Genomic DNA, 25029 nt, shown 5'->3' with positions numbered 1-25029 from the left:
AACATTGATGAACATCTAAAAAGATGTAAATATGCCAGATTGTAGCAAGTATATGCTAATTTACATCTGTAGTCCCTAAACAGGTGACACAAAAATACAAAAAGAAAAGAAATAACAAAAGATTACAATAAAACAACACCATACAATACGTTACTAAGAACTTAAAAGTCAGTGATTGCAAGACTGATTTGCTTTCAACCACTGCTTGAGCTGAGTTTGAAAGTTCGTATTGTGGGACATTGCCTGATGGCGAGTGGTAAACTGTTCCAGATTTTACAGGCCTTTACAGAGAGAGAATTGTGACCGAAGGCTGTTTTTCTGATTGGAACCTCACAGTCCCCTCTAGAGGAGGCCCTGGTCCCGAGACCTCTGTGAGCCCTTTTTTTTTTTTTTTTTTTTAGAAAGTCCGACATGGGAGGTGGGGCAAATCCATGTAACACCTTGTACATTAGACAGGCAGTTTAAAAAAATTTTAAATTCTCAAGGCTCAATAAGCAGTACTTTTTAAAAATGTTACACACATGGAATGACATTGGTTTTCTGGCAAAAACCTTTAACGATTTCTTGTAGAGTGATTCTATGTTACTGCATGTATTTACACCCGCCAGTTGCCAACAAGTAATGCAGTATTCAATGTGTGATAAAATCATTGAGTGTAAAAACATTCTAGCAGCCCCAAGTGTTATAAAAGATCTTATTTGTTTAAAATTATTCAGGCTGAATTTTACAGTGTTACAAATTCGTTTAATATGGCTTTTAAAAGAGAGTGTGGAATCAAGTGTAACTCCAAGGTACTTGAATTCGGAGACAATTTATAGTTCCTGTCCTCCCAAAAATACGCCTGAATGTTTGATGTCCAAAGGTTTCTTTGTAAACATCATACAAACAGTTTTACTTGTGTTTAGTAGAAGGCAAGATTTGTTGAGCCAATCATTTACAGGAATCATAGCTGATGTGAGAGCAGAAGCTGCGTCTTGAGTATTTTTTGCACTGGTGAAGATGACGGCGTCATCAGCATACATTTGAGATTCAACATTTACACATGAATTTGGCAGGTCATTAATATACAGAGAAAATAACAGGGGGCCAAGCACTGACCCCTGAGGCAGGCCAAAAGGGACATCCCGAAATGCTGACCTGACACCCCTAATGGAGACACACTGTCTCCTGAATTCTAAATAAGATTTTATCCATTGAATTGTGTCCAATGAAAAATTGAAATGGGTTAATTTAGACAAGAGTATGTCGTGATTTACGGTATCAAACGCTTTTCTCAGATCTAGAAATACTGCACCAACGCAAGGTTCAGTGTCCAACATGCGTTTGACCTTTTCTATAAAAAGACAATTTGCAAACTCTGTGGAATGATTTTCCCGGAAACCAAATTGCATTGGATGCAAAAGAGAGCTGTCTTTATGTAGATGTTCATTTATGCTTTTTGCTACCCATTTCTAAGCGACTTTCGAAATCACAGGGAGGTCACTAGTTGGCCTATAGTTGGCTAGATTTAAACTGTCACCCGATTTGAAGATCGGAGTGACAGCAGCTGTTTTCCAAGATGATGGGACAATTTTTTGTTTAAATGAGAGGTTGACCATATTTGTTATCGGTGAAAGTAGGGATTCTTTGCATAGTTTAAGAACATATGTGTCCAGCCCGTAGACATCATTGGCTTTAGAATTTTTTAATGAGCCAATGATGTTACTAACTTCCAGCTCTGTTATCTCTGGAAGAGAAAAAATAGGCTGTGTAGGATTAGTAGTTCTTGAAAAAGGCAAAGACGGTGAAAAAATGTCTGTTATCTCACTGACTGAATTAAGGAAATGTACATTAAACTCATTAGCTAGGACAGTTGGGCTAGTTACCATTGCATTGTTAATTCTAAGCTCAATATGTTTGTTCGAATCTTTAATTTGTTTACCAATTAATTTATTCAGATTTTGCCAGATCATTTTTGCATTCCCCTTTGCTTCGACAATGACATCCATGAAGAACTTCCCTTTTGCCTTTCGCAAACTTTGAGTTACTTTGTTTCTTAAAAATGTATATTTTTGTCTTTCTGTAGTGAGACCTGTAGTAATTGATTTTTTAAGTTGTTCATCCCTGTCCTTCATTATTTTCCTGCATTCATCATTTTTCATCATCACCCCTTTGTTTTATGTTGAGTCCCCTTTCTGGTGAAATTTGACATTACGTCATTGATCTTTGCCATGAACAAGTTGCTCGATATCTCTGTCCTTGCTTTGCAATGATTCACTCCAGTCAGTCCTTTGCAGAGCAACCTTTAGGTTTTGCATTTGTTTTTTGGGAACTGAACAATTAAAAGCTGTGGGTTGATATAAACCATAAGAACAATTTTTTTTTAGCTTCCTTGAGAAAAAAATACCATTGTGATCAGACATCCCAGTCATATAGTTGAAAGTTTTTGAGATTCTTTTAGGTTGACTAACAAATAATAGATCTATGAGGGTTTTTGAACGTGAGGTTATTTGGGTGGGCTGTTCTATTAACTGTGTGAGATTAAAATGGTCAGTAACTTCTTTAAGATTTTTTTCTGGTCTTTTTTTCATTCCAGTTTCTATTAAAATCTCCAATGATGATCATCTCTTTGTGTAGTTCATCATAAAAATCTAATTCAAAAATCCATATAATTAAAAAAAAAAAAAAACTAATATGACAAATCGACACAAGCAGTTCACAATAAATGTCAGTTTAATTCACATTTTGACAAGTTTCTCCTTTCCTAACATTAATAAAGCTAGTCTTAAGATGGGACATAATTGCTTCATTTCACCCATTATTGCTTGCTTATCACATAACAAAAGGAGTAAACTACATGAATCACCCACTGCTCAGATTTTATCAGCCTACTGAATATTCAGTATGTTGGAAAAATAGTGAAAAAGTGTATAAAAAGGCACATTCATATGTAAAACACGACAAAAAAAAGTGGCAAATATAACATCAAAACATACACATACATGTTAGTGTTGGTCAAACAGAACAGTTTTGGTCTTTTTCCTTTCAAAAACAAAAAAGTAGACCCCAGAGACGAGTAAATACTTTCTAATTAGAAAAAGACAAGTGTTATAGAATACAGTATGTAAAAACAATACATTTGGTTGTAGCAGCTAGAAAATGATCACAAAACACAATTGTTAGCTACACTTTGGAAGAATTGACCCATAATTAGCTAACTAGCCTAGTAACAATGCAAAGAAACAGATAACACTGCAGGACAGTTCAGAAAAAAATAAAGTGTTGCAATGTCACCGCTAAATGTGTTCGGAATTTAACAGTGACACCTTGTTTTGTTAACCATGAGTACATACATACAAAAGGTCTTTTAAAATGCATAAAAACTCATTGAGGGCCTTATTTGCGAATGGCGAGGGCCAAGCTGCCAATTCGCTCAGAAACCCGCGAGGCTCGGCGGCTCAGGTTGGAGGAGCTGAGCTTCCCACTTGGATCCAACTTCCTCATCACCATCACCGTGGCCGTCGAACCGCTGCGTTTGGCCATTGTTTTGCACCTAAAGGGACATAAAATAAAGATACGAGTAAGAGGGCCATCCGATGCTTAGTTGGAAGTTGTTCATTCATTCATTGGATTCAAATGGATTGGATGTCGAGCACCATCAGTGCAGCTGAAACATTAAATTAGTTGGACGTCTATCGTTGTCAATGGCAGGCAAAAAGTTAAATACTATGAAATTAAAGAAAAAAAAAACATTTTTAAAGTGTTATTGAGGGCCATAAGAATGTATTTCTGTTTTTATTCATTTTAATTTGATCAATTAATTTAATTATATTTATTAATTAAAATTGTGTAAAAACATAATATTAAACAAAAACATTAATAATTAGAAAAAAAATCAGATTAAAAATGAACTACAACAACCCACTTCACTTCCTAAACATCTCATCAGCCCAGAAATGACAAGTACGATCACTGAGCACGCATGCCTTCTACTAGCTAACTCAGACTCTACGGGCAACACCAAGTCTGCAATTAATCAATGTAATCCATCAGCCCTGAAATAAAACATTAAAAATCGGACTCTGAGGATGAATGCGTACAGATGGCTGGAATATACCAACCAAATTTCATTCTGTTCATTCAACAAATAATGGAAGAGTAGCAATTTTAGTTAGGGTCCTCACCAAGGATAAGAACAAAGTGAGCAAGAACAGAGAACTTGTCTTATAATGGAGACCAGGCGCCCACATACATAGTCATCACATTTTGGCTCATGTAGTCCACGCTTGTATACCAAACATATGTATATACAGCAGTGCTTCTCAATTATTTTCTGTTATGCCCCCCCACCCCAAACTTTCTGCCGACACTGTAAATAGTATCATTTGTTTATAAAATTCTTGTAAGCACACCTCGGCATAACATTGTTTCCTTGTTAACATTAAATGAAAAAATATACTGTAGATCAACTTCAAATAAAGTTAAACTTGATCAACATTGTTTTTGTCTGCAACAGTAAAGACTTAAAGTGCATCAATTTGTCTGGATTAAACTAAAAATAAATAAATAAATACATTAAAAAAAACACACACACACACTCAAGGCACATTTTTAGACTATATGATACTGAAAAGTAAAACTTCATAAAATCAATAAATGATAATAAATTCAAATAGATTAGCAACATTAGCTCAGAGCACAATATGCCAACCAAAAATGGGTGTTATTGGACAGAGGAACAGTTTTTATTTTTGCAGCACTTGTATCGTCCAGCATGACCTAGACCATGTCTAATGTTTTTTTTTTTGCACACTGAGCAACTTTGTATGCTACCTTGTGTGATGCTAACAGTGCTCGCTATTTCACTGATGTAGCACTCACAAAGCAGGACGATTGTTTGCAATATTCCGCACGTTTTCATGAAAAGAAAAAAAAAAACATTCCAAGGGGCTTATCAATGGGTCTAATGTCTAAGTGACGTCTTGATTGATTTCGCTTCATGCTGTCCGCTGCAACCATTTTTTTGGACACTGTAATCATCCCAGTCTTTCCTCATCTCCCACTGTATTAAAAGTGAAGCCAAACGCTATGGATGCATTGTTATAATTCCTTGTCTTAGCTGCGTAGGAGACTTCATATATCCTTGTCTTTGCTGTGTGCTCTTGTTTAATTAAAAAAATACTGCGCACACGGTGAAAATGAGAGCGCCACTGCCACCCATTGAGTGGATGTGCAATTACACGTTATTCTAGTACGGCAAAAAAGTATGTTCCCGAGGACACATGCGCAAACCTGGGAGGGTGCACCCCCCGTTTTGAGAAGTACAGTACTGATATATAGAGGTGGGAATCTTGGGGCACTTAACAATGCGATTACGATCCAGAGGCTACGATTCGATTTTAAATCGATTATTGATACCCTAGAGCAGGGGTGGGCAAACCAGTCCTCGAGCGCCGCAGTGGGTCCTGGTCTTTGCTCCAACTGTTTGAGCGCAGACAGTTTAACCAATAAAGTTTCAGTGGAAACAATAAGCACCTGACCGCAATCAACTGATTGCACTTGTAAGACACCAGATTGGTGAAAGGCTTTCCTCATAATGGGTTGGAACAAAATCCCGAACCCACTGCGGCCCTTTGTGGAATAGTTTGCCAACCCCTGCCCTAGAGTGTCTGCTAAAGACATACAGAAATCACTGGCACAGTCCAATATCTCTGTGCACATATCAACTACACTAGTATGTAAAACTAAGGCCAAGAATGGTGTTCATGGGAGGACTCCATGGAGGAAGCCACGGCTGTCTAAAAGAAACATTATTGCTCGTTTAATGTTCGCAAAAAAGTACTTGGACACTTCACAGAAGTTTTGGCAAAATATTTTGTGGACTGATGAAACAAAGTTCAATTGTTTGGGAGTAACACACAACGTCAGGTGTGGAGGAAAAATGGAACAGCTCACCAACATCAACACCTCATCCCCACCGTGAAGCATGGTGGAGAGAGCATCATGATTTGGGACTGTTTTGTTGCCTCAGGGCCTGGACAACTTACAATCATTAATGGACGAATGAATTTAAAAGTTTATCAGGGTGTTTTGCAGGAAAACCTGAGGCTGTCTGTCAGACAGTTGAAGCAAAAAAGAGGATGGATGCTGCAACAAGACAATGATCCAAAACACAGAAGTAAATCCACTTCAGAACAGTTTCAGAAGAACAAAATACACGTTCTGGAGTGGCCAAGTCAAAGTCCAGACTTGAACCCCATTGAAATGCTGTGGCATGACCTAAAGAGACAGCGATTCAAGCCAGACATCCCGGGAATCTGACTGAACTACAGCAGTTTTGAAGAGAAGAATCCTGATCGATGTGCCAGACTGATCTGCAGCTATAGGAAGCATCTGGTTGAAGTTATTGCTGCCAAAGGGGGGGGGGGGGGGGGGGGCACAAAATATTAAATGTGATGGTTAACTTACTTATTTTTTCTCCTTTCTGTCATTGTTTGCATACTATCCTCATTAAAATATGAAAACCTATAAAATGTTTCGATGTTTTTAGTTAAAACACTGTTTTGTCATCTGTGTGATTTTGACAAAGATCAGAACACATTTGATGTTGATTTTATGCAAAAATGAATTCCCAAAAAATTCCAAAAGTCAGATACTTTTTCATACCACTACGAAATACTACAACAGCCTTTCAGAGAAGTCTACTGCTTTAAGATGGCGGTTGTTTACTAACGCACGCAAGTCTGTCATTTCGCATCTGGTTCTCATTACATGTGCTAACGCTGCCGAGTCCGTCATTTCGCATCTAGTTCTATATACATAAGATATCTACGATAGCATTATGTGGATGTAGTTTGTAGCAACATGGGAGTTGTTTGAAGCGGCTGTTGGCCGCAGTCAGGTATTATTATTGTTTTTTTTTAATCCAGCGGCATAAATTGTCGGTCCATTCCTCATTGCGTCCCGAAGACCGTGCTGACTGTGTTTTACTTCCGCTTTATTTGGCCTATTTCAATAATCTGAATTTGGATATTTGTGAATCGTTCGCGAATCTTCCACAACCAAATAGCGAATAATCTAAGAATCAGAAATTTCGCACGCACAGTACAACCTCAAAAAAGTCACATTTGAGTCCTATGGCCAATAAAGCAAGATCTCTGCCATTTTCATTTTGAAGCGGCCATTTTACAGTACGTTATCTTGTACATTATAGTCAGTGGTTGAAACAACAGTTACAAACTTGAGCAGGATTAGAGTTAGATGTAATAAGAATATAGAGAACAGAAAGAAAAGAAAAGTGTGTTGTTTTCAGTCCAGGCACATGCATTTCCATTTCATGCTCATCATTCGTTAGGATGCATTTACCTTCTCCTCTTATTCCGCAATTTGAGAATAGCCAAAGCGCCTGTTGCAAGAAGAGGGGTGAAAAAAAAAGACTCAATGTTTATGTGGGTCAACCACTGTAATGCCATGCTTTGAATGTCACAGCAGGAAATGAGGCGCGAGAACATTCCCAGCCAGCAACATTCTTGGAATTTTATCTAGCCTCACACATGGTCTTGCTCTCTCAAACGTCTTTCTTTTGCACGTAGGCGCATGCTACTTTACAGTATGTGTCCCCTCATTCCCCTCAGTTTGAAATGAAGGCGGGAAGAATGTGCAAGGGTGGGAGGGAAATTCTTGGAGGAAAAGCCGCCTGGGATTGATTGGTTCTCTATATACTGTATTCCTGACTAACGGCTCGCTCAAATAGACAATCTCTTTCATTCAAGTAGGCGTGGGCAATAAATTCAAGTTTTTTTTTTTGTTGCACCTGATTAAAAAAAATTAATGAGCTTGTTTTATGTTGGTGGGATTTGCCAAAAAGGATATTTAACAACACGTTATTCAATAGATAATTCTATGAGAAAGGTTTTGTTTCTTGGGCAAATTGGCAAGGTGTTTCTTTGTATCTGGCGGGCTGACAGCACAAATAGGGGGACAGAAAAAGATATGTAATTCTTAATATTTAACATTATTTTGACTGGGAGGGAAGAATGAACAAAAATCCAGCGCCATCAATGGGAACCAACGAATTCAACGATTGTCCTAGAAAGGGTAACATTACTTGTGCTTTTCCATAGTTCACTAACAACTAAGAGGCCTTACTTGTCATCTCTTCCGATGAGCTCTTCGAAAGCTCTTGAGAGATGTTTAAGCCTCCGGAGTCCACTTGAGACAGACTCCAGATCCTGGTCAAACTTCCTGTCATGGGAAAGATGTTAAAAAGTAAGAATAAAGCAAGAAAATTGACTTTTTTTTGCAAGGGAGAAGCTTCCACGTGACTCACAGTCTTTGGTTCTGCACGTTCGGCGATGCAAAAGGGCTACGCAGAGCTGCCATGCGAACCAGCTGCCTTCTACCGCCACTGTGCTTGACCCCGCGGACCCCTGCATCAGGGGTCCTCTTCCCTCTGGAGCCCGGTGTGCGTGCAGTCGCGGACCTTGGGGTGCGTCTCGGGGTGCGGTATGCAGGGGAGGTGCACTCATCACCCTCGCAGATGCGACCCGGCGTCGCCACCAAGCACTGGTCACGGGAGAACTCCCTGCTCCGCTGAAACCGCTGGTAGGAAAATGATAAGAAACCATGATGAACATGGAAGTGCTAGCGTTCATTAATCCTGACAATAGGGCACCTGCAACGCCCCGCCGACAGAGTTCCGAGCGGTGCGGGTCAGCTTGCGGATGGCTCCGGTCTTTGGCGGCTCCTTGGCGGGTTCACAACTGGCGTCCTCCGGAAGAGAGTTGGCCTGGACGGCGCGCAGTGGGAGACGTTTGCGTAGCGACATCCGCAGCGAGTTGAGGGAGGACGAAGAACGGAGCTTGCGGAAGCGGTCGGGGGCCTCGGGGGAGCTGTCGGGACCATCCGACTCGTCCAGGGTCGTGTGGGCCCGCCAGACTCCCACCATGGCTCTCCCTACACCATCCATCACTGAAGACGTCATTTCGACTCCGTGTGAGCTAGGCTTAGGGAATAATTTGATGTTATTAATTTATTTGAGGGTTTTTTTTTATTTCAAATTATTTAAAAACAATCTTATTTGAGGTTTATTTTGTTGTTTTTTGCCAAAAAGAAAATCTAGATACCAGTTATTCAGTAGAAGATTCAATGAGAACGAGTTTGGGGAGGGAAAAAAGATATATGAGACAGACAATTTGAGCATTATTGACATCATTTTTGTTCATTTTAAACCCTAATTAAAGCCAAGTATCTACATGGTGTGGAGTGGCGTGGTTTAGTGGTAGAGTAGTTGTCCCCAATGCACAGGTTGCCGGTTAGATTCTTCGCCCTGATGAACACGTCTAAGAATCCATGAGCAAGATACTAAACCCCACGTTGCTCCTGGCGCTGTATCACCACTAGGTGGATGGTTATGTAGTGTTAAAGTGTGGAAAGGCACTATACAAGTATAACATCATTTACCATTATTCTTTTCTTTAAAGGGCATGGTATTTAACTCATTGATTGTCACTGACATGGATAGGCATCCAATTCATTTAAACTGGGAGTGCTGTAAATGTTTTTTTAATGGCACTCAATGAGTATAATGAGTACCCTAATAAGGGTTGAATTCTTGTTGTTATTCTTACTGCTTCCATAAAAAAAAGCAGGTGGGAGGGGGAAAAAATCTGTAAAAATTGTAAATCACATTTTAAGTGAAAAAAAAAAAATCTTTTTTTTCCCAGGCCAAATCTGCATCAGTTCAGAGTTAGCTTCATACAATGTACGCAAATTTAGAAGTAGGAATTTGAACTATTTTTGTCAAAGTAATGAAACATTTGTCATAGTTACTCGAATAATAACGGTTTGTCTGATCTTATTTCAGCGTTAAAAACATTTTTTAAAGACAATTGCAACAACGAGTGGCAATTGTTTACAACAAGGACGATTTAAAACACGGTAATAAAGCATGAAACAACACCAAACTATCAATTATTTAAGATTAAAAGTCAGCGTTCACACCACAAACAACGGGAGGTCGTCGCAGGGACAAGTGATTTTAAACAAGACATTTTCAAACAAGGGCAGCGCCTTGATCGCATCGACTACCGCGATAACTACTAAACCACCGCGCCAAACTTATGTAAGAAAAAAAAAACATTAAACAAATTTTCTTCGTGTATGTTATCTATGCCTTACCTGAAAAGAAGTATTTCGTTGTGCGACACTTGGCGAGTCTTCTGTTGTTTGAATTTGGCGGCGAAGAAGAAGCTCCAAACAGGCTGGGAAACGCCCAGTGACGTCACGATAATATCCGCCCTCCGCCTTTACTTCCGGTAGCATGTGATGCATAAATATAATAATACAAGGTGGCTAAGTTTTTTTTCATAAATGTCGTCAGAGATGCAGTAAATATACTGCATGCTTAAAAATATTATAATTTAAGATTAATTATTAGTCTTGTTTTGTCATGAGATTGAAGCCAATAATTACTACGAAAGGTTTATTAAAACGTTAAATGTAAAGAACTCTACTACTGTATGACCTTTCATATTTTTATTAACTAATTTACTGCCACGTTTATTGCCGTCGATGGCAGCCAGTGAAGTAATTTAATAAATAAAATTAAAGTTGTTTTAACGTTAGGAAGGTTTTTGATACGTTTACTTTATTTGAGTGTTGTAGGCCTACGTGTTAATACGCAAAAGTTACTGTGAGCTCTATTTTTTTTTTTTTTTTTAGCAACTGAGGCAGCCAATGAGTCCATTTTAATTGCCAAGTGCTTCGTTTTCCTTACTTTCAACTTTTTTTTAACTGAAATTTTTAATTCGTCTATTGACCTGTAGATGTCACTAGATTTTCACGAGTCTGCGTGTGGAAGGGTGGCATCCTACTAACAAGACAGTTCTTGATAGCAACTCACATTCGTCATAAATCTGTTTGACGAGCCTTAAATACGTTTTCAGCCGACCTATAAATTAATGAATTCATCAACGTGCAGTGGCGACTGACATACAATACTGCTTTAAGTCTTCTGTGAGTTGTACAAGATTTTTTTTTATATTAACCAGGACATTTTGCCACATTATTTCGTCTATTCCCTGCCATCAGTTTTGGGGTCCAAGCCAGAGAACATAAAGAAAAAGCTTTGTTTGTTTGTTTTTAATCTGAGTACATACTCCACAGTGCTTTGTTTTATGGGCAGTGGTGTCAAACTAGTAGCTCAGGGGCCAGATCCAGCCCACCACATCATTTTGTGTGGCCCCTTAAAATCACGTGCATCGACTTCATGGTTTTTTCTAAAAGAAAATTTATGTCAAATTTCCATTCAGTTTATTCACTATTATAATAGACAACAATTCGTTTGCTAATCAATGACTCAATTTATTGTGGTAGATCTAGTTTACCTGCCACTGACAACACTAGATGTCCAATCTATTTTGACTAGGAGGTCAAAATGGATTGGATCTCGTCTAGCGCCATAACTCGCTGCCAAATGAGTTAAAATTTTCAATGGGTTGGTCGACATAATGGCCCTCCAATGGAAACCAGAACTAGAATGCGGCCCTTGACAAATATGACTTTGACATCTCTGTTTTATGGGTAAGGGACAGCAAGAGCCCGGCCTTGAACATTGACACACAGCCTTTTGTCTCGTTAAAAGTAAATGTATAACATCATTTTAATGTGTCAGTGTCATTCAGTCAGTTGAAGTCCGGGCATAAAAAGCCTTGTTAAATTAAATTTTAACATGTAAAGCCATAACAAATTGACTTTTCATTGACTAATAAAGCCAGTCATTGAAACATAATCTTATTCTCGATATTGTTAAAATACTAACTAGATTGCACATACAAAGGAAACACAGAATAAGGTCAAAATAAGCCCAGGTATAACCGGATTTTGTGGCAAAAATCCCCTAACAATTACAATTGGTTGTCGTCAGTACGGCGGAGTTTTAATTTCTAATAAAAAGGCATCTTTGTGGAGTTCTATAAAAGAGCTCTTTATTTCTGCAAACTGGATCCAGAAAGACTTGTACATTGCAATTTACAAATAAATGGGTGTCCTCACGGAGGGCTACGAAAGGAGTCTTTTAATCAACCGGTCGGCTTAACCTTGGTTTGCAAAGCTAAGTAAGTGCGCTGGCAGAAGATGAGCATCCATGCGGAGAGTTACGAAATCAAAAAGCAATCACTTGCAGCACTGTTGGGAAGCAAAAGACAGGTGTTAGAGCTATGTTTAACTAAGATTACAAATAATGCAATGAGGAAAATCTCGGGGGGCCTATGTACAAGTGTCTTGTGCCTACAGTGGTATGAAAAAGTATGTGAACCTTTTGGAATTTCTCGCATTTCTGCATAAAATCACCATCAAATGTGATCTGATCGTTGTCAAAATCACACAGATGAAAATACAGTGTCTGCTTTAACTAAAAACACCCAAACATTTATAGGTTTACATATTTTAATGAGGATAGCATGCAAACAATCACAGAAGGGGGAAAATAAGTAAGTGAACCCTCTGCCTAAGGAGACTTAAAGAGCAATTGAAACCAATATTTACCAAACATTTTAGGTTAGGTGTGTGCCCAATCACTTATGAGTGGTTTAAAACTGCCCTGCCCACTATAAAACACACATTGGGTAAGAATGATTTGATGAGAAGCATTGTCTGATGTGCACCATGGCTCAGTCAAAAGAGCTGTTTGAAGACCTGCGATCAAGGATTGTTGATTTGTATATTGATTTGTATGGGAAAGGATACAAAACCATCTTTAAAAGTCTGGATGTTCATCAAACGACAGTCAGAAAAGTTGTCTACAATGGAGAGTTTGGCACTGTTGCTTCTCTGCCCAGGAGTAGCCGTCCACCAAAGATGTTGTAAAGAGTTCAGTGCAGAATACTCAGAAAGGTAAAAAAATAACGCTAGAGTGTCTAATAAAGACTTACAGAACTCACTGGCACAGCCCAATATCTCTGTGCACACATCAACTATATGTAAAACAATGGCCAAGAATGGTGTTCATGGGAGGACTCCATGGAGGAACCCACTGCTGTCTAAAAAAACATTGTTGCTCGTTTAGTGTTCGCAAAAAGGCACTTGGACACTCCACAGAAGTTTTGGCAATATATTTTGTGGACTGAAGAAACCAAAGTTGAATTGTTTGGGAGTAACACACAACGTCATGTGTGGAGGAAAAACGGAACAGCTCACCAACATCAACACCTCATCCCCAACGCTGAAGCAGGGTGGAGGGAGCATCCTGATTTGGGCTGTTTTGCTGCCTCAGGGAATGGGCAACTTGCAACCATTAATGGAACAATGAATTCAAAAGTTTTTCAGGATGTGTTGAAGGAAAACCTGAGGCCGACTGCCCAACAGTTGAAGCTAAAAAGAGGACGGATGCTGCAATGATCAAAAACACAGAAGTAATTCAACTTCAGAATGGTTTCAGACAAACAAAATACACGTTCTGGAGTGGCCAAGTCAAAGTCCCGACTTGAACCCCACTGGGATGCTGCGGCATGACCTAAAGACAGCGATTCATGAATAAGACATCCCGGGAATCTGACTGAACTACAGCAGTTTTGTTGAGAAGAATGGGCCAAGATTAGTTCTGATCGAAATGCCAGACTGATCTGTAGGTACAGGAAGCATCTGGTTGAAGTTAAAGGGGTGCCAAAAAATATTAAATGTGATGGTTCACTTACTTATTTTTCCCCCTACTGTCCTTGTTTGCATATTATCCTCATTAAAATATGAAAACCTATAAATGTTTGGGTGGTTGTAGTTAAAGCAGACACTATTTTTTCATCTGTGTGATTTTGACAAAGATCACATCACATTTGATGGTGATTTTATGCAGAAATGTGAGAAATTCTAAAAGGTTCAGATACTTCTTCATACCACTGTAAATACTCTTGTCGATTTAGTGCAGGGGTGTCAAACTCATCTTTGTCGCGAACCACATTGTAGTTATGATTCTCTTTGGAGGGTTATGTTGGCCAACCCATATTCAGTAAATATTTTACTCATTTGGCTGTCATTGACGGTGCTATAGGTCTAATCCGTTTTGACTGGGAGGGGGCTCATGCACAGCTGTTCATTCGTCTTTCCCAGTCAAAGTGCATTGGAGCGCTAACACCGTGAATGGCAGACGAACTATGGTTGCCACACTTATTTGACTAATCGATTAGCAAATGAAACACTTTAAAATTTATTTTGTTTTGGTGCTTATTTTTTGATTCACTGCAATTTTTGACTATGAGGCGCAGGTGTCCACATTGCATTATAGCATATTTACACTGAAAGACATGCAGGTCATTAGCTTGTAAAAATAAATAAATAAATAAATAAATTAGCCACACTGGACTACAAATTGTGAGGGAGGTAAGTAGCAGCTTTTGTCGGAAAATTACGGTACTTAAAAAAAAAAGACCCAAAAATTAATTTGATAACTAAATAAAAAAAAAATACTCTATTTATTTTAAATTATTTTTAGAATTTATTTTGGTACAAAAACAGGAAAAAACAGTTCGCATTTTCCGATTTCTTTTTCTTTTTTGTGAAAAACATGAAGTCAATCAATGTGATTTACTGTAGCGGGCCGCGCAAAATGATACGGCGTGCTCAATTCTGGCTCCCAGGCCACCAGTTTGACACCCCTGATTTAGTGCAGCATTACCTTAACAATTCTGTCCCAGCGTGAAAAGATGGCCAAGATCGTTGTGAGGCATACCACGACAACCCCGGCGATGATGGGCATCAGTGGAAACTTGACGGTCTTTTCTGCAAAAACTAACTCATCAACGTGAAGGTTCAGCAAGAGAATCTAGTCTGGTTTGGAGGAACTCACCTGTGACGGTGACCAGGAAGTCCTTGCTCTTTATTCCATAGACCGGTGAGTCTGCCACGCAGCGATAGAGGCCTTCATGCTTACTCTTCTCCGCTTTGTTAGCACTTAGACGGCTATAATAGCCATCCTCGGCGATGGTGAAGCCCCCCGCAAGGAGGTCCAGAGTGCTGCCGTTGAATGTCCAGTGCACCGAGGAGACAGGAGGGTTGGAGAAGGTATCGCACTGCAGGAACAAAGGTGACGCATCCTCCACCCACACCTCCTCAGAGCCTGACAGCGTGGGCGGATCTGGAGATGGGAATGATCAGAAGATTTTCCTTGAAGCAATCAGGGAATTCACCATTTCTCAGAAGTACGACTTGGCGATATCGATTATAAATAAAAAAAAACACACTAAATTTTTAGTGTATTGTATGATTTTTCCCCCCAATTATTTATTCAATGAACAACAAGAACAAAAGACAGAAAGTGCGAAAGAAATTTAACCCTTTTTAGGGGGCTCATGGAAGTCATTGACTGCCATTGATGGTGCTAGATTCCCAATCCATTTCGACAATGAAGGCCTGGTGCTATCAGTGGCACTAAAACATGAGCATTTACAGTGATGAATTGGACGTCTGTTATTGTCAATGGCAGGCTATGAATGAAATACTATTCAAAAAAATAATGTTTAGAGCTGTGGTTCTTAACCTGGGTTCGATCGGAGCCCAGGGATTCGGTGAAGGTAAAGCAATGCACAGCCCTATTTTTGTACGCTGATTAAATCTAGGCAAAGCAGCTTTTTTTTAGACCAGGTTTTGGACTGATTTGTACCTAATTCACAGCCTTAATCCATTTCCTTTAACTGCTAGTCCTCGATCTGATAGGAGGAGAAACCGATTTGCTCAGTGGAAGGTTGACTTACACTTGGTATGTTGTATGGTATGTATACAACAGACCAATGGGCAGCGTGGGTTCAAATTTTGACCTGTTTATAAAACATGCTGTCAAAGTGAGAAGAATTTTGAATGGGAATTTGCGAAATTATTAGCTTGCTAGCTTGGTTTTGAATTTGAAAAATATTGCTTTATTATCTAATTCCGAACGGTTCGGTGAATCCACATGTGAAACTTGTGGGGTTCGGTACCTTTAGCAAGGTTAAGAACGATTGGTTTAGAGTGTTAGTAGTGGGTCATAACTAGAGTGTATTACTTTTTCTTTAATTTATCTTTATTCCATTGACATTTTTATAAATGTACAATTTTATTTATTCATAAAAAACATTTCTAAAAAGTTTAAGAATAAAAAAAAAAACACACACATATATAATTATAATTGAGGTCTGGTGTTACATACTGTATGTGGAGGACTGTAGTTTTTGGCAGCACTTTTAATTTTTTTTCTTAGTCTTAGTGTTTTGGATGAAAATACTTATTAGTCTTAGTCATATTTTAGTCATTTTAAAATTTGTTTGTCTTCGTCTTGTTTTTGTTGACGAAAACCCAGACAAATTTTGTCTAGTTTTAGTCTCCATTTACTGAAAACAGTAAACGTCTCTAAAATTCAAGTTTTAGTCCAAAAATAAATATAGGTTTCCAATAATTTCGAATTAACATTTACAGGTGAGCACATATCGTAGCGTCCACAAGTACAACACCAACTTCCTAGTGGTAATACACTCTAAGCAGTAAAACAGTCCATTACGGTCACTAGCCTGATGCTAACGTGAATGCAATGCTAACGCTAAGAGTTACATTTAATGTGTGATGATTACTCAGTACAGACCTTTAAAGGCTAAAACAACATTGCATATTCTCGCTCGCCAAGATTAAGAAAACAAATCTTACTGTGTGTTGGAAAACAAGCAAGCTTGGAGAGAAGAAGACATCGTCTCATCAGACGACAACTGGCATTGGTTTCGTTATGTGTTAGTCTCTCAAAAGACATTTTTAGCTTGTTATCGTCTCATTATTGTCATGTAAAAATTGTTCGTCGACGAAATATTTTCGTTACACTCATCGTTGACGAAAACAACACTGGTGGAGTACATAACATTTTGGGGTCATGGAGGCCACATATGTACAGCGAATGTTAATATTGTGGCCTAGCAGACCAAAATTTGATGTCCACATATGTGGATGGCATGTTTTTGTGTGTGTGTGTATTTTTTTAATTACCGAAAATAGTCATACGCCCAAAATTAAAGTAAAAAAAAAAGTTACTCTTCACCAAAAGTAAAATCTGTCTAAAATATTGTTTTCTCTCCCTATTTTGTGTTGTTGTCAGCCTCCAAATACAAAGTAGCATGTTCACAAACAAACACATTCTTTCTCATGGATTAATCTATTGAAAAACTGATTTACTTTAGGGCAATAGAACTACAACAAAAAACTCGAAATTACTGTATTCGTAAAATCTATTTATCGCCCAAGATTACTCAGAACTATTGGAAAGACATTTACACTCACGCTGGTTAGGAAAGTTTTTCAGAGAGGCTGAAGCAAAAAAATTAAAATGTGACTGAAAACAAACTACAGATCTCGACTTTGTCATTTTAATTACTGTTTACACCAGTACTTCTCTTGTCATTTTAATTACTGTTTACACCAGTACTTCTCAAATAGTGGGGCGCGCCCCCCCCTAGGGGGGCGCAGAGCGATGCCAGGGGTGGTGCGTGTGACCTTGGGGAACATGCTTTTTTTTTTTCCGTACTAGAATAAAGTGTACTTGCACATCCACTCAGTGGGTGGCAGTGGTGCTCTCATTTTCAAAGTGCACGCAGTATTTTTCGGCTTGGTATTGTCACGATGGCTGCCCTCACCTACGGTTCTCCCTCGGCCGCCGAGAATGCGCTTTTTTCGGGCCGTTTGCCTTTTGGCTTTGACATTTAATACAGTGGTAGATGAGGAAAGACCACTGTTTACTGTGTCTAAAAATGATTATAGCGGACAGCCGGAAGCCAAATCAATTAAGACGCCATTTAAAGACATGAGACCCCAATCTCATTGATAAGCCACTTGGTTATTTTTCAGCGAAAACGTGACGAATATTGCCAACAATCGTCCCGCTTTGTCAGTGTTATATCAGTAAACCATTGAGCACTGTTAGCATGCTCAGTACAAAATAACCCCATACCATTGCAAACTGGAGGTGATACTGTGAGCAGCGAGCAGCGAAAATAAAAACTGTCCTTCTGTCCAAAGACACTTCTTTTCTTTCTATTCAGTTTTGTTTTTTCGGTCAAATTTTTTGGCATATTGTCCTCATGAGTTAATGTTTCTAATCAATTTGAATTTGTTATTATTTACTGATTTTATTTTTCAGTATCAAATGGTCAGAAATGTACCTTGAGTGTATTTTTACAGTTTGGATGTGACTTTTAAAATTTTTTTTTTTTTTAAATTCAGGCAAATTGATGTGCGTTAAGTCTTTTCTGTTACAAACAAAACGATGTTAATAAAGTTATACTTTATAAATTGATCTCTGTTATTTTCTCTAATAGAAAAAAAGGATACAACGTGAGTTTGGGGGGCGCGAAACATTTACGTCTTCCTTTGGGGGGCGTAACAGAAAATAATTGAGAAGCACTGGTTTACACTCACATGTGACGTTGAGTGTGACGGAGGCCTCCACGCTGGCGTTGCCGCCCATGTGGCAGGTGAAGGTAGCACCATTGTCCTGGTGAATGACCGGCGTGATGCAGACGGTGCTTTGTCCCTGACGGTTCCCCTCTTTGAGAGCCACCTTGGCGCCGTTCCTCAACCACACCAGTTCCGCTTCCTCATCCTCAAATCGGTTGCTGCGACACACCAGCGACACAGTGGTCTCCAACTCAGTCAGAATGACTCCCCCAACATCCGCGCTGGGTACTGACTCAATGGTGATGCCTTGGGAGAAAATGAAGATTAACAGATCAACGCAAAAACTGCTCATTCCCTTCGGAATTACTTACAAATTTTGAGTGATGATAACAACAAACTGGAAGGAAAAGAGGCATGTAACATAGCACGAGATGCAAAGCTGACAGTGCTTCCGAATTTAGTTGAATGAAATCTTCTCATCTAGTTATTCTGAATAAATGAACACTAAATCTAGTTTGAGGATAAATTTCATCAACAAGACTCCTCCAACTCTATGTCATTTGACTACTTTTCCCAGTAAATGGCATTAAAGCGGAGTGAACGCAAGTGTGGCTTACGCTAGTGTTACAACGATGTAATTTTTTTGGCTCCCGATACAAATTCCGACACCCGGCTATGTAGTATCGGCTGATGACGATACTGTTCTGATCCTATGTATAAAAAAAATCTTTTAATATTAAAGTACTGCATACTTACTTGACTGTGAAGTAATTGTTAACTTGGCTTGGTTTGACACTGCTCAACCTATTGGCAGCCATTGACAGAGGTGGGTAGAGTAGCCAAAAATTTTACTCAAGTAAGAGTAGCGTTACTTCAAAAGAATACTTAAGTAATGAGTAAACTTTTGATAACTGCTTATTTTTGTTAGATTTTTTTTTTTAAACAATGGTATTTTTTCCCCTCTCAGTCCAAACGTATTTGAACTGTTGTTATAATGATACTGTACAATAAACCATTACATATCCACATTAAGCCAAAGAAATTTTAAAAAAATCATTAAAGGAAAAAAAAAGTAATGAAGCATTATTCGTCCAAATCATCTGTTCTGCTACTATTGGATCTCAGCGCCGCATTCGACACGGTTGATCATAACATACTACTCAGCAGATTGGAACAGTGGGTAGGGCTTACCGACACTGTTCTTCAGTGGTTCACATCTTATTTACATGATAGGGATTTCTTTGTGTCAATCGGAAACCATCAGTCAGAATGAACCAAATTCTCGTGTGAAGTCCCTCAAGGGTCAATTCTTGGATCACTCTTTTTTAACCTCTACATGCTTCCCTTAGCTCAGATTATGGAACAGTATGGCATCTCCTATCACACCTATGCAGATGACACACAACTCTACATTTCTGTGTCCCCACATGATTATAGTCCCCTAGTCTCCCTGAGTAAATGCATTCATCAATGAATGGATGTGCCAGAGTTTTCTCCGGTTAAATTTGGAGAAGACAGAAGTGATCATTTTTGGGCCAAAAAAGGAAAGGTCAAAGATAAACAGGCACCTTAGCAAAATGTCATTTACAGCTTCAAATCAAGTCAGAAACCTTGGTGTAATTATTGACTCAGAACTAAAATTTGATAGCCATCTAAAGTCCGTCACTAAATCTGCTTATTACCACCTAAAAATATAGCCAGAATTAAGGGGCTTCTGACTCAACAAGACACGGAAAAACCTATGCATGCATTCATTTTCAGCAGATTGGACTATTGCAACGGTATATTTACAGGTCTTGATAAAAAAAAAATCAGTCAGGAAGCTGCAGCCAGAGTCCTCACAAATACAAGGAAACTGGACCTCATTACACCGGTTTTGAAATCGCTACACTGGCTTCCACTGAGTCAGAGGAGAAACTATAAAATCCTACTGCTCATCTACTAAACACTTAATAGCCTTGGACCAAAATACATGCTGGATTTGTTAGATTCCTATGAAACATCTAGACCCCTAAGGTTGTCTGGAACTGGTCTCCTGTATGTTCAAGAACAAGAACCAAGCAGGGTGGGGCAGCATTTAGTTATTTTGCTCCTTACCTCTGGAACAAGTTACCTGAAGGTCGGAAGAATGCTCAAACTGTCAGCTCCTTTAAATCAGGGCTAAAAACGCTTTTTTTTTTAGCACTGCATATCCATAACTGTCTACATATTTCAATCTATTTGCTTTCTATTAGGGTTGTTCCGATCATGTTTTTTTGCTCCCGATCCGATCCCGATCGTTTTAGTTTGAGTATCTCCGATCCCGATAGTTCCCGATCTGATCGCTTTTTTTCCCCCTCCCGATTCAATTCCAATCATTCCCGATAACTTTTCCCGATCATATACATTTTGGCATGCATTAAGAAAAAAATGAATAAAACTCGGACGGATATATACATTCAACATACAGTACATAAGTACTGTATTTGTTTATTATGACAATAAATCCTCAAGATGGCATTTACATTATTAACATTCTTTCTGTGAGAGGGATCCACGGATAGAAAGACTTGTAATTCTTAAAGGATAAATGTGACTTTGTATATTGTGACTAAATATTGCCATCTAGTGTATTTGTTGAGCTTTCAGTAAACGATACTGCAGCCATTTAACTTCTGCCCAAAGGCATGATGGGAAGTGCAACCATGACTGTGCGTAGGGGCACCAATTGATATATCTTCTCTGCTTTGGGAAAGAACATAGGGTGATAAGAAAATGATCAACTACTACCTTTCTTCCCCCCATTGCCTCCCACGATATTTTTTTTTATTGCTGAGAGAGGTATTGTAAAGCTTTAGCCACATAAAAAATGGGTCCAAAGGCTGTCAAAATTCTCTCTACTCATTATACGCTGCCTTTTAGCGCTATCTATAGGTAAACCGGCGTTTTTATAGATTGAACGCGACAATAAGTGTGTGGGTCGTGCAGCGCATGCGTTAATTATTTAACGTGATAAAAAAAAAAAAAAAAAGTTACCGCCGTTAACGCAATGACTTTGAAAGCCCTACTCTAAGCCAAAACTACTCTGGATGAGTGTAAGACATTTTGTCTGTAACATTAAATACAATTAGAAAACGATTTAAATAAAAAATATACTGTATATATATTTAGAAAGGCCATGTCCGATATTTTCTTGCCGATTCTGATGCTTTGAAAATGACGTGATCGGACCCGATCGATCGGGACATCTTTACTTTCTATTCCTCTTGTGCTTATCTCCATTGCTGATTTCAAATATTAGCAGTAGTAGTAGTAGTATTTGTTTTATTTTTCATTTATTTTTTATTATTTTCGTGATTAATGTTGAGGGCAGCGATGCATGTGACATCATTTGTTACAGTGCTTTAAAGACGCGTGATTGAATAGGCTTGCGTGATCACAAGATGGCATGCTTTCATCTGATTGTCGTAATGGAGTCGTGATTATTGTTGTCTCATTGGTGACAGTAGTAGCGCTACTCTTGGCAATAGCATTGCTAGCAAAAAAAATAATAAATCCAATATGTCGAATAAAGAGGAAAAATGGCACGACTCTTGTGTAGCCCAAAGTAGCGGAGTCACAGTAGCGTTTTTTCTTCACAAATTTACTCAAGTAAAAGTAAAAGTTATCGCTTAGTAAAACTACACATTTTTCTCAAAAAGTTACTCAAGTAAATGTAACGGAGTACATGTAACACGTTACTACTCACCTCTAGCCAGTGACAATGCTAGACGTCCAATCCATTTGAAGTGGGAGAGCTGCGGATGAACATTCCTTCATTTGCTGCCAGCCTCCTGCTTCAAATGGACTGGTCTACTAGATTCATTGGTGGTAAGGTTTATCTTGGCCAGAGGAAGAACAAATAGATAGCGGGCGGCCATCTTGGGTAGGGCGACTAGTAGTTGGTAACTAAATCTAAAAAAATTCAAATTGTGCAGCGTCGACATGTTATTTTTTGGTACTACCCGATACCGATGACGTCATTTTAGCTCTGCATTGGTGCAATACTACCTCGCACAATTTTTAATGCTGTGAGAAACACTTCTCTGTTCTTAACCACTTTGTAAAGAAGTAACATCAAAACTGAAATGAACTAATGCTTCATATATTAGATACACTGCTGGCCAAAAGTATTGGCACCCCTGCAATTCTGTCAGATAAGTCTCAATTTCTCCCAGAAAACGATTGCAATTACAAATGCTTTGGTAGAAATATCTTCGTTTATTTTGCTTGCAATGAAAAAACACAAAAGAGAATTTAAAAAAAAATCATTATCATTTTACACAAAACTCCAATAATGAGCCAGACAAAATTATTGGCACCCTTTGAAAAATCATGTGATGCTTCTTTAATTTGTGTAATTAACAGCATCTGTTACTTACCTGTGGCACATAACAGGTGGTGGCGATAACTAAATCACATTTGCAGCCAGTTAAAATGGATTAAAGTAGACTCACTCTCTGTCCTGTCTCTGTGTGTGTACCACATTGAGCATGGAGAAAAGAAAGCAGATCAAAGAACTGTCGTAGGACTTGAAACAAAATTGTGAGGAAGCATGGGCAATCTCAAGGCTACAAGTCCATCTCCAAAGACCTGAATGTTCCTGTGTCTACTGTGCGCAGTGTCATCAGTAAGTGTAAAGCCCATGGCACTGTGCCTAACTTCCCTAGATGTGGACGAAAAAGAAAATTTGTTGAGAGATTTCAACGACAGATTGTGCGGTTGGTGGATAAAGAACCTCGAGTAACATCCAAACAAGTTCAAGCTGTCCTGCAGTCCGAGGCTACAACAGTGTCAACCTGTACTATCCGTCGGCATCTGAATAAAAAGGGACTCTATGGTAGGATACCCAGGAAGACCCCACTTCTGACCCAGAAACATGAAAAAGCCAGGCTGGAGTTTGTCAAAACTTACCTGAGAAAGCCAAAAACCTTTCGGAAAAACGTTCCCGCGTCAGATGAGACAAAAGTAGAGCTTTTTGGGAAAAGGCATTAAAATAGAGTTTACAAGAAAAAAAAAACAAAGCCTTCAAAGAAAAGAACACGGTCCCCACAGTCAAACATGGCGGAGGTTCCCTGATGTTTTAGGGTTGCTTTGCTACCTCTTGCACAGGACTGCTTGACCGTGTGCATGGCACTATGAAGTCTGAAGACTGCCAACAAATTTTGCAGCATAATGGAGGGCCCAGTGTGAGAAATCTGGGTCTCCCTCAGAGGTCATGGGTCTTCCAGCAGGACAATGACCCGAAACACACTTCAAAAAGCACTAGAAAATGGTTTGAGAGAAAGCACTGGAGACTTCTAAAGTGGCCAGCAATGAGTCCAGACCTGAATCCCAGAGAACACCTGTGGAGAGATCTGAAAATAGCAGTTTGGAGAAAGCACCCTTCAAGTCTTAGAGACCTGGAGCAGTTGGCCAAAGAAGAATGGTCTAAGATTCCAGCAAAGCATTGATGGATACCAGAAGCCTTTGTTCGCAGTTATTTTGTCTAAAGGTTGTGCTACCAAGTATTAGACTGAAGGTGCCAATACTTTTGTCCTGCCCATTTTTGGAGTTTTGAGTGAAATTATAATGATTTAATTTTATTTCATTCCCTTTTGTGTTTTTTCATTGCAAGCAAAGCAAATTAAGATATTACTACCAAAGCATTTGTAATTGCAATCATTTTCTGGGAGAATTTGAGAATTATCTGACAGAATTGCAGGGGTGCCAATACTTTTGGCCAGCAGTGTAGCTACTTAGGTCTTTATCTGCCATGTATTGCACTGATACTGTTTATTATACTCAGTGTAGACAGGCTAACTCTAATAGCTATTTGCAGATATTGATTGGACTGCAAGTAGACAAAGTGCTTTTGTTCTTCCAGTGTTTTATTTTTTTTCCCTTGTAAAATTAATCTGACGTTTAATTTCAAGTAACGCTAAACAATTCACAAAAGCGGATGGAAAGCATAACCTTGAGCGATTCGGCCTTGACAGAGGTAAAAATGAGTTTTTATGACGCACAATGATCAGCCTTCGGCATTTACAATCAGCGTGTGTCAGTACTTACTCAAAGTCTGCGACGCACACAGCGCAAACACAAGGAAGCAGTAGGATGCCATTTTCTTCCTGCTAAGAAAATAAGGGAAACTAGTTTTTGGATGAATCATGCTCTTTTTATAGTGTTCTTTTGTCGACATTAACACATTGGCTGGCATTGATGGCGCGAGACATCCAATCCATTTGAAGTGGGAGGGTTGGCAGCGAATGAACGCCTCCCAGTTCAAATGGATCGGATGTCTACTGGTGATAAACTAGTGACAACTCATTTGAATTTACAACAGACGGATAAAAAGTAGTCAATGTGAAAGACAGTAATAAATAGAAGAATTGTAGTGAGACAGTGATGTTGCAGCAAGAATAATCTTCAGGGTACTAAGACAAGCGACGTAGCTTACCTGGAGATGTTCACCTGAAGATGTGAGACATGACGATGTGCCGGGTCTATTAAAGACGCTGGAAGATGAGTGCAGTTTTATGACTACCTAGCATTTGTCATCAATTATGTGTGACTTCCCATCATACTTTTATTGTTGTCAACACTTTTTATTGGTAGCCGGTGCTAAAACGTGGGTGTGGATGTGCAGTGGTA

General features: G+C 39.0%; 2 protein-coding genes across 3 annotated transcripts; both read right to left on the bottom strand.

Annotated features, from left to right (window-relative positions):
* Nucleotides 1-2710: 2710 nt before the first annotated feature.
* LOC130906768 (uncharacterized) lies at nucleotides 2711-10206 on the bottom strand. Its single transcript, XM_057821376.1, has 5 exons — nucleotides 10159-10206; nucleotides 8654-8978; nucleotides 8309-8580; nucleotides 8128-8223; nucleotides 2711-3532 (listed from the first exon to the last, which is right to left on the bottom strand). Exons 2-5 carry the CDS (start codon nucleotides 8960-8962, stop codon nucleotides 3376-3378), a joined length of 834 nt encoding a protein of 277 aa, XP_057677359.1. The 5' UTR covers nucleotides 8963-8978; nucleotides 10159-10206; the 3' UTR covers nucleotides 2711-3375.
* Nucleotides 10207-11886: 1680 nt separating this feature from the next.
* Nucleotides 11887-24854, bottom strand: tmigd1 (transmembrane and immunoglobulin domain containing 1). 2 transcript variants are annotated; one of them, XM_057821399.1, is made up of 6 exons: nucleotides 24836-24854; nucleotides 24448-24509; nucleotides 18400-18684; nucleotides 14819-15106; nucleotides 14648-14760; nucleotides 11887-12165 (listed from the first exon to the last, which is right to left on the bottom strand). In XM_057821399.1, exons 2-6 carry the CDS (start codon nucleotides 24497-24499, stop codon nucleotides 12154-12156), a joined length of 750 nt encoding a protein of 249 aa, XP_057677382.1. In that variant the 5' UTR covers nucleotides 24500-24509; nucleotides 24836-24854; the 3' UTR covers nucleotides 11887-12153. The 2 variants fall into 2 exon arrangements, with proteins under 2 accessions (XP_057677382.1, XP_057677383.1); XM_057821400.1 differs by having other exon boundaries at nucleotides 11890-12165; nucleotides 14648-14751.
* Nucleotides 24855-25029: the final 175 nt, after the last annotated feature.

Source organism: Corythoichthys intestinalis, chromosome 18, assembly GCF_030265065.1.
Source record: "Corythoichthys intestinalis isolate RoL2023-P3 chromosome 18, ASM3026506v1, whole genome shotgun sequence".
NCBI classification, from domain to species: Eukaryota; Metazoa; Chordata; class Actinopteri; order Syngnathiformes; family Syngnathidae; genus Corythoichthys; species Corythoichthys intestinalis.
The sequence above is the reverse complement of the archived record's forward strand: the minus strand, read 5'-3'. Positions and strand labels throughout refer to the sequence as shown.

Bases quoted from the DNA above. Each gene is read 5' to 3' on its own strand.
- LOC130906768 (XM_057821376.1), bottom strand. From the start codon at position 8,962: ATGACGTCTTCAGTGATGGATGGTGTAGGGAGAGCCATGGTGGGAGTC. The intron at 8,581-8,653 runs GTGCCCTATTGT...TTTTCCTACCAG, and splicing joins CTGTCGGCGGGGCGTTGCAG to CGGTTTCAGCGGAGCAGGGA. The intron at 8,224-8,308 runs GTGAGTCACGTG...TTCCCATGACAG, and splicing joins AACGTGCAGAACCAAAGACT to GAAGTTTGACCAGGATCTGG.
- tmigd1 (XM_057821399.1), bottom strand. From the start codon at position 24,499: ATGGCATCCTACTGCTTCCTTGTGTTTGCGCTGTGTGCGTCGCAGACT. The intron at 18,685-24,447 runs GTAAGTACTGAC...TTTTCTCCCAAG, and splicing joins GTGTGCGTCGCAGACTTTGA to GCATCACCATTGAGTCAGTA. The intron at 15,107-18,399 runs GTGAGTGTAAAC...TCCCATCTCCAG, and splicing joins CGTCACACTCAACGTCACAT to ATCCGCCCACGCTGTCAGGC.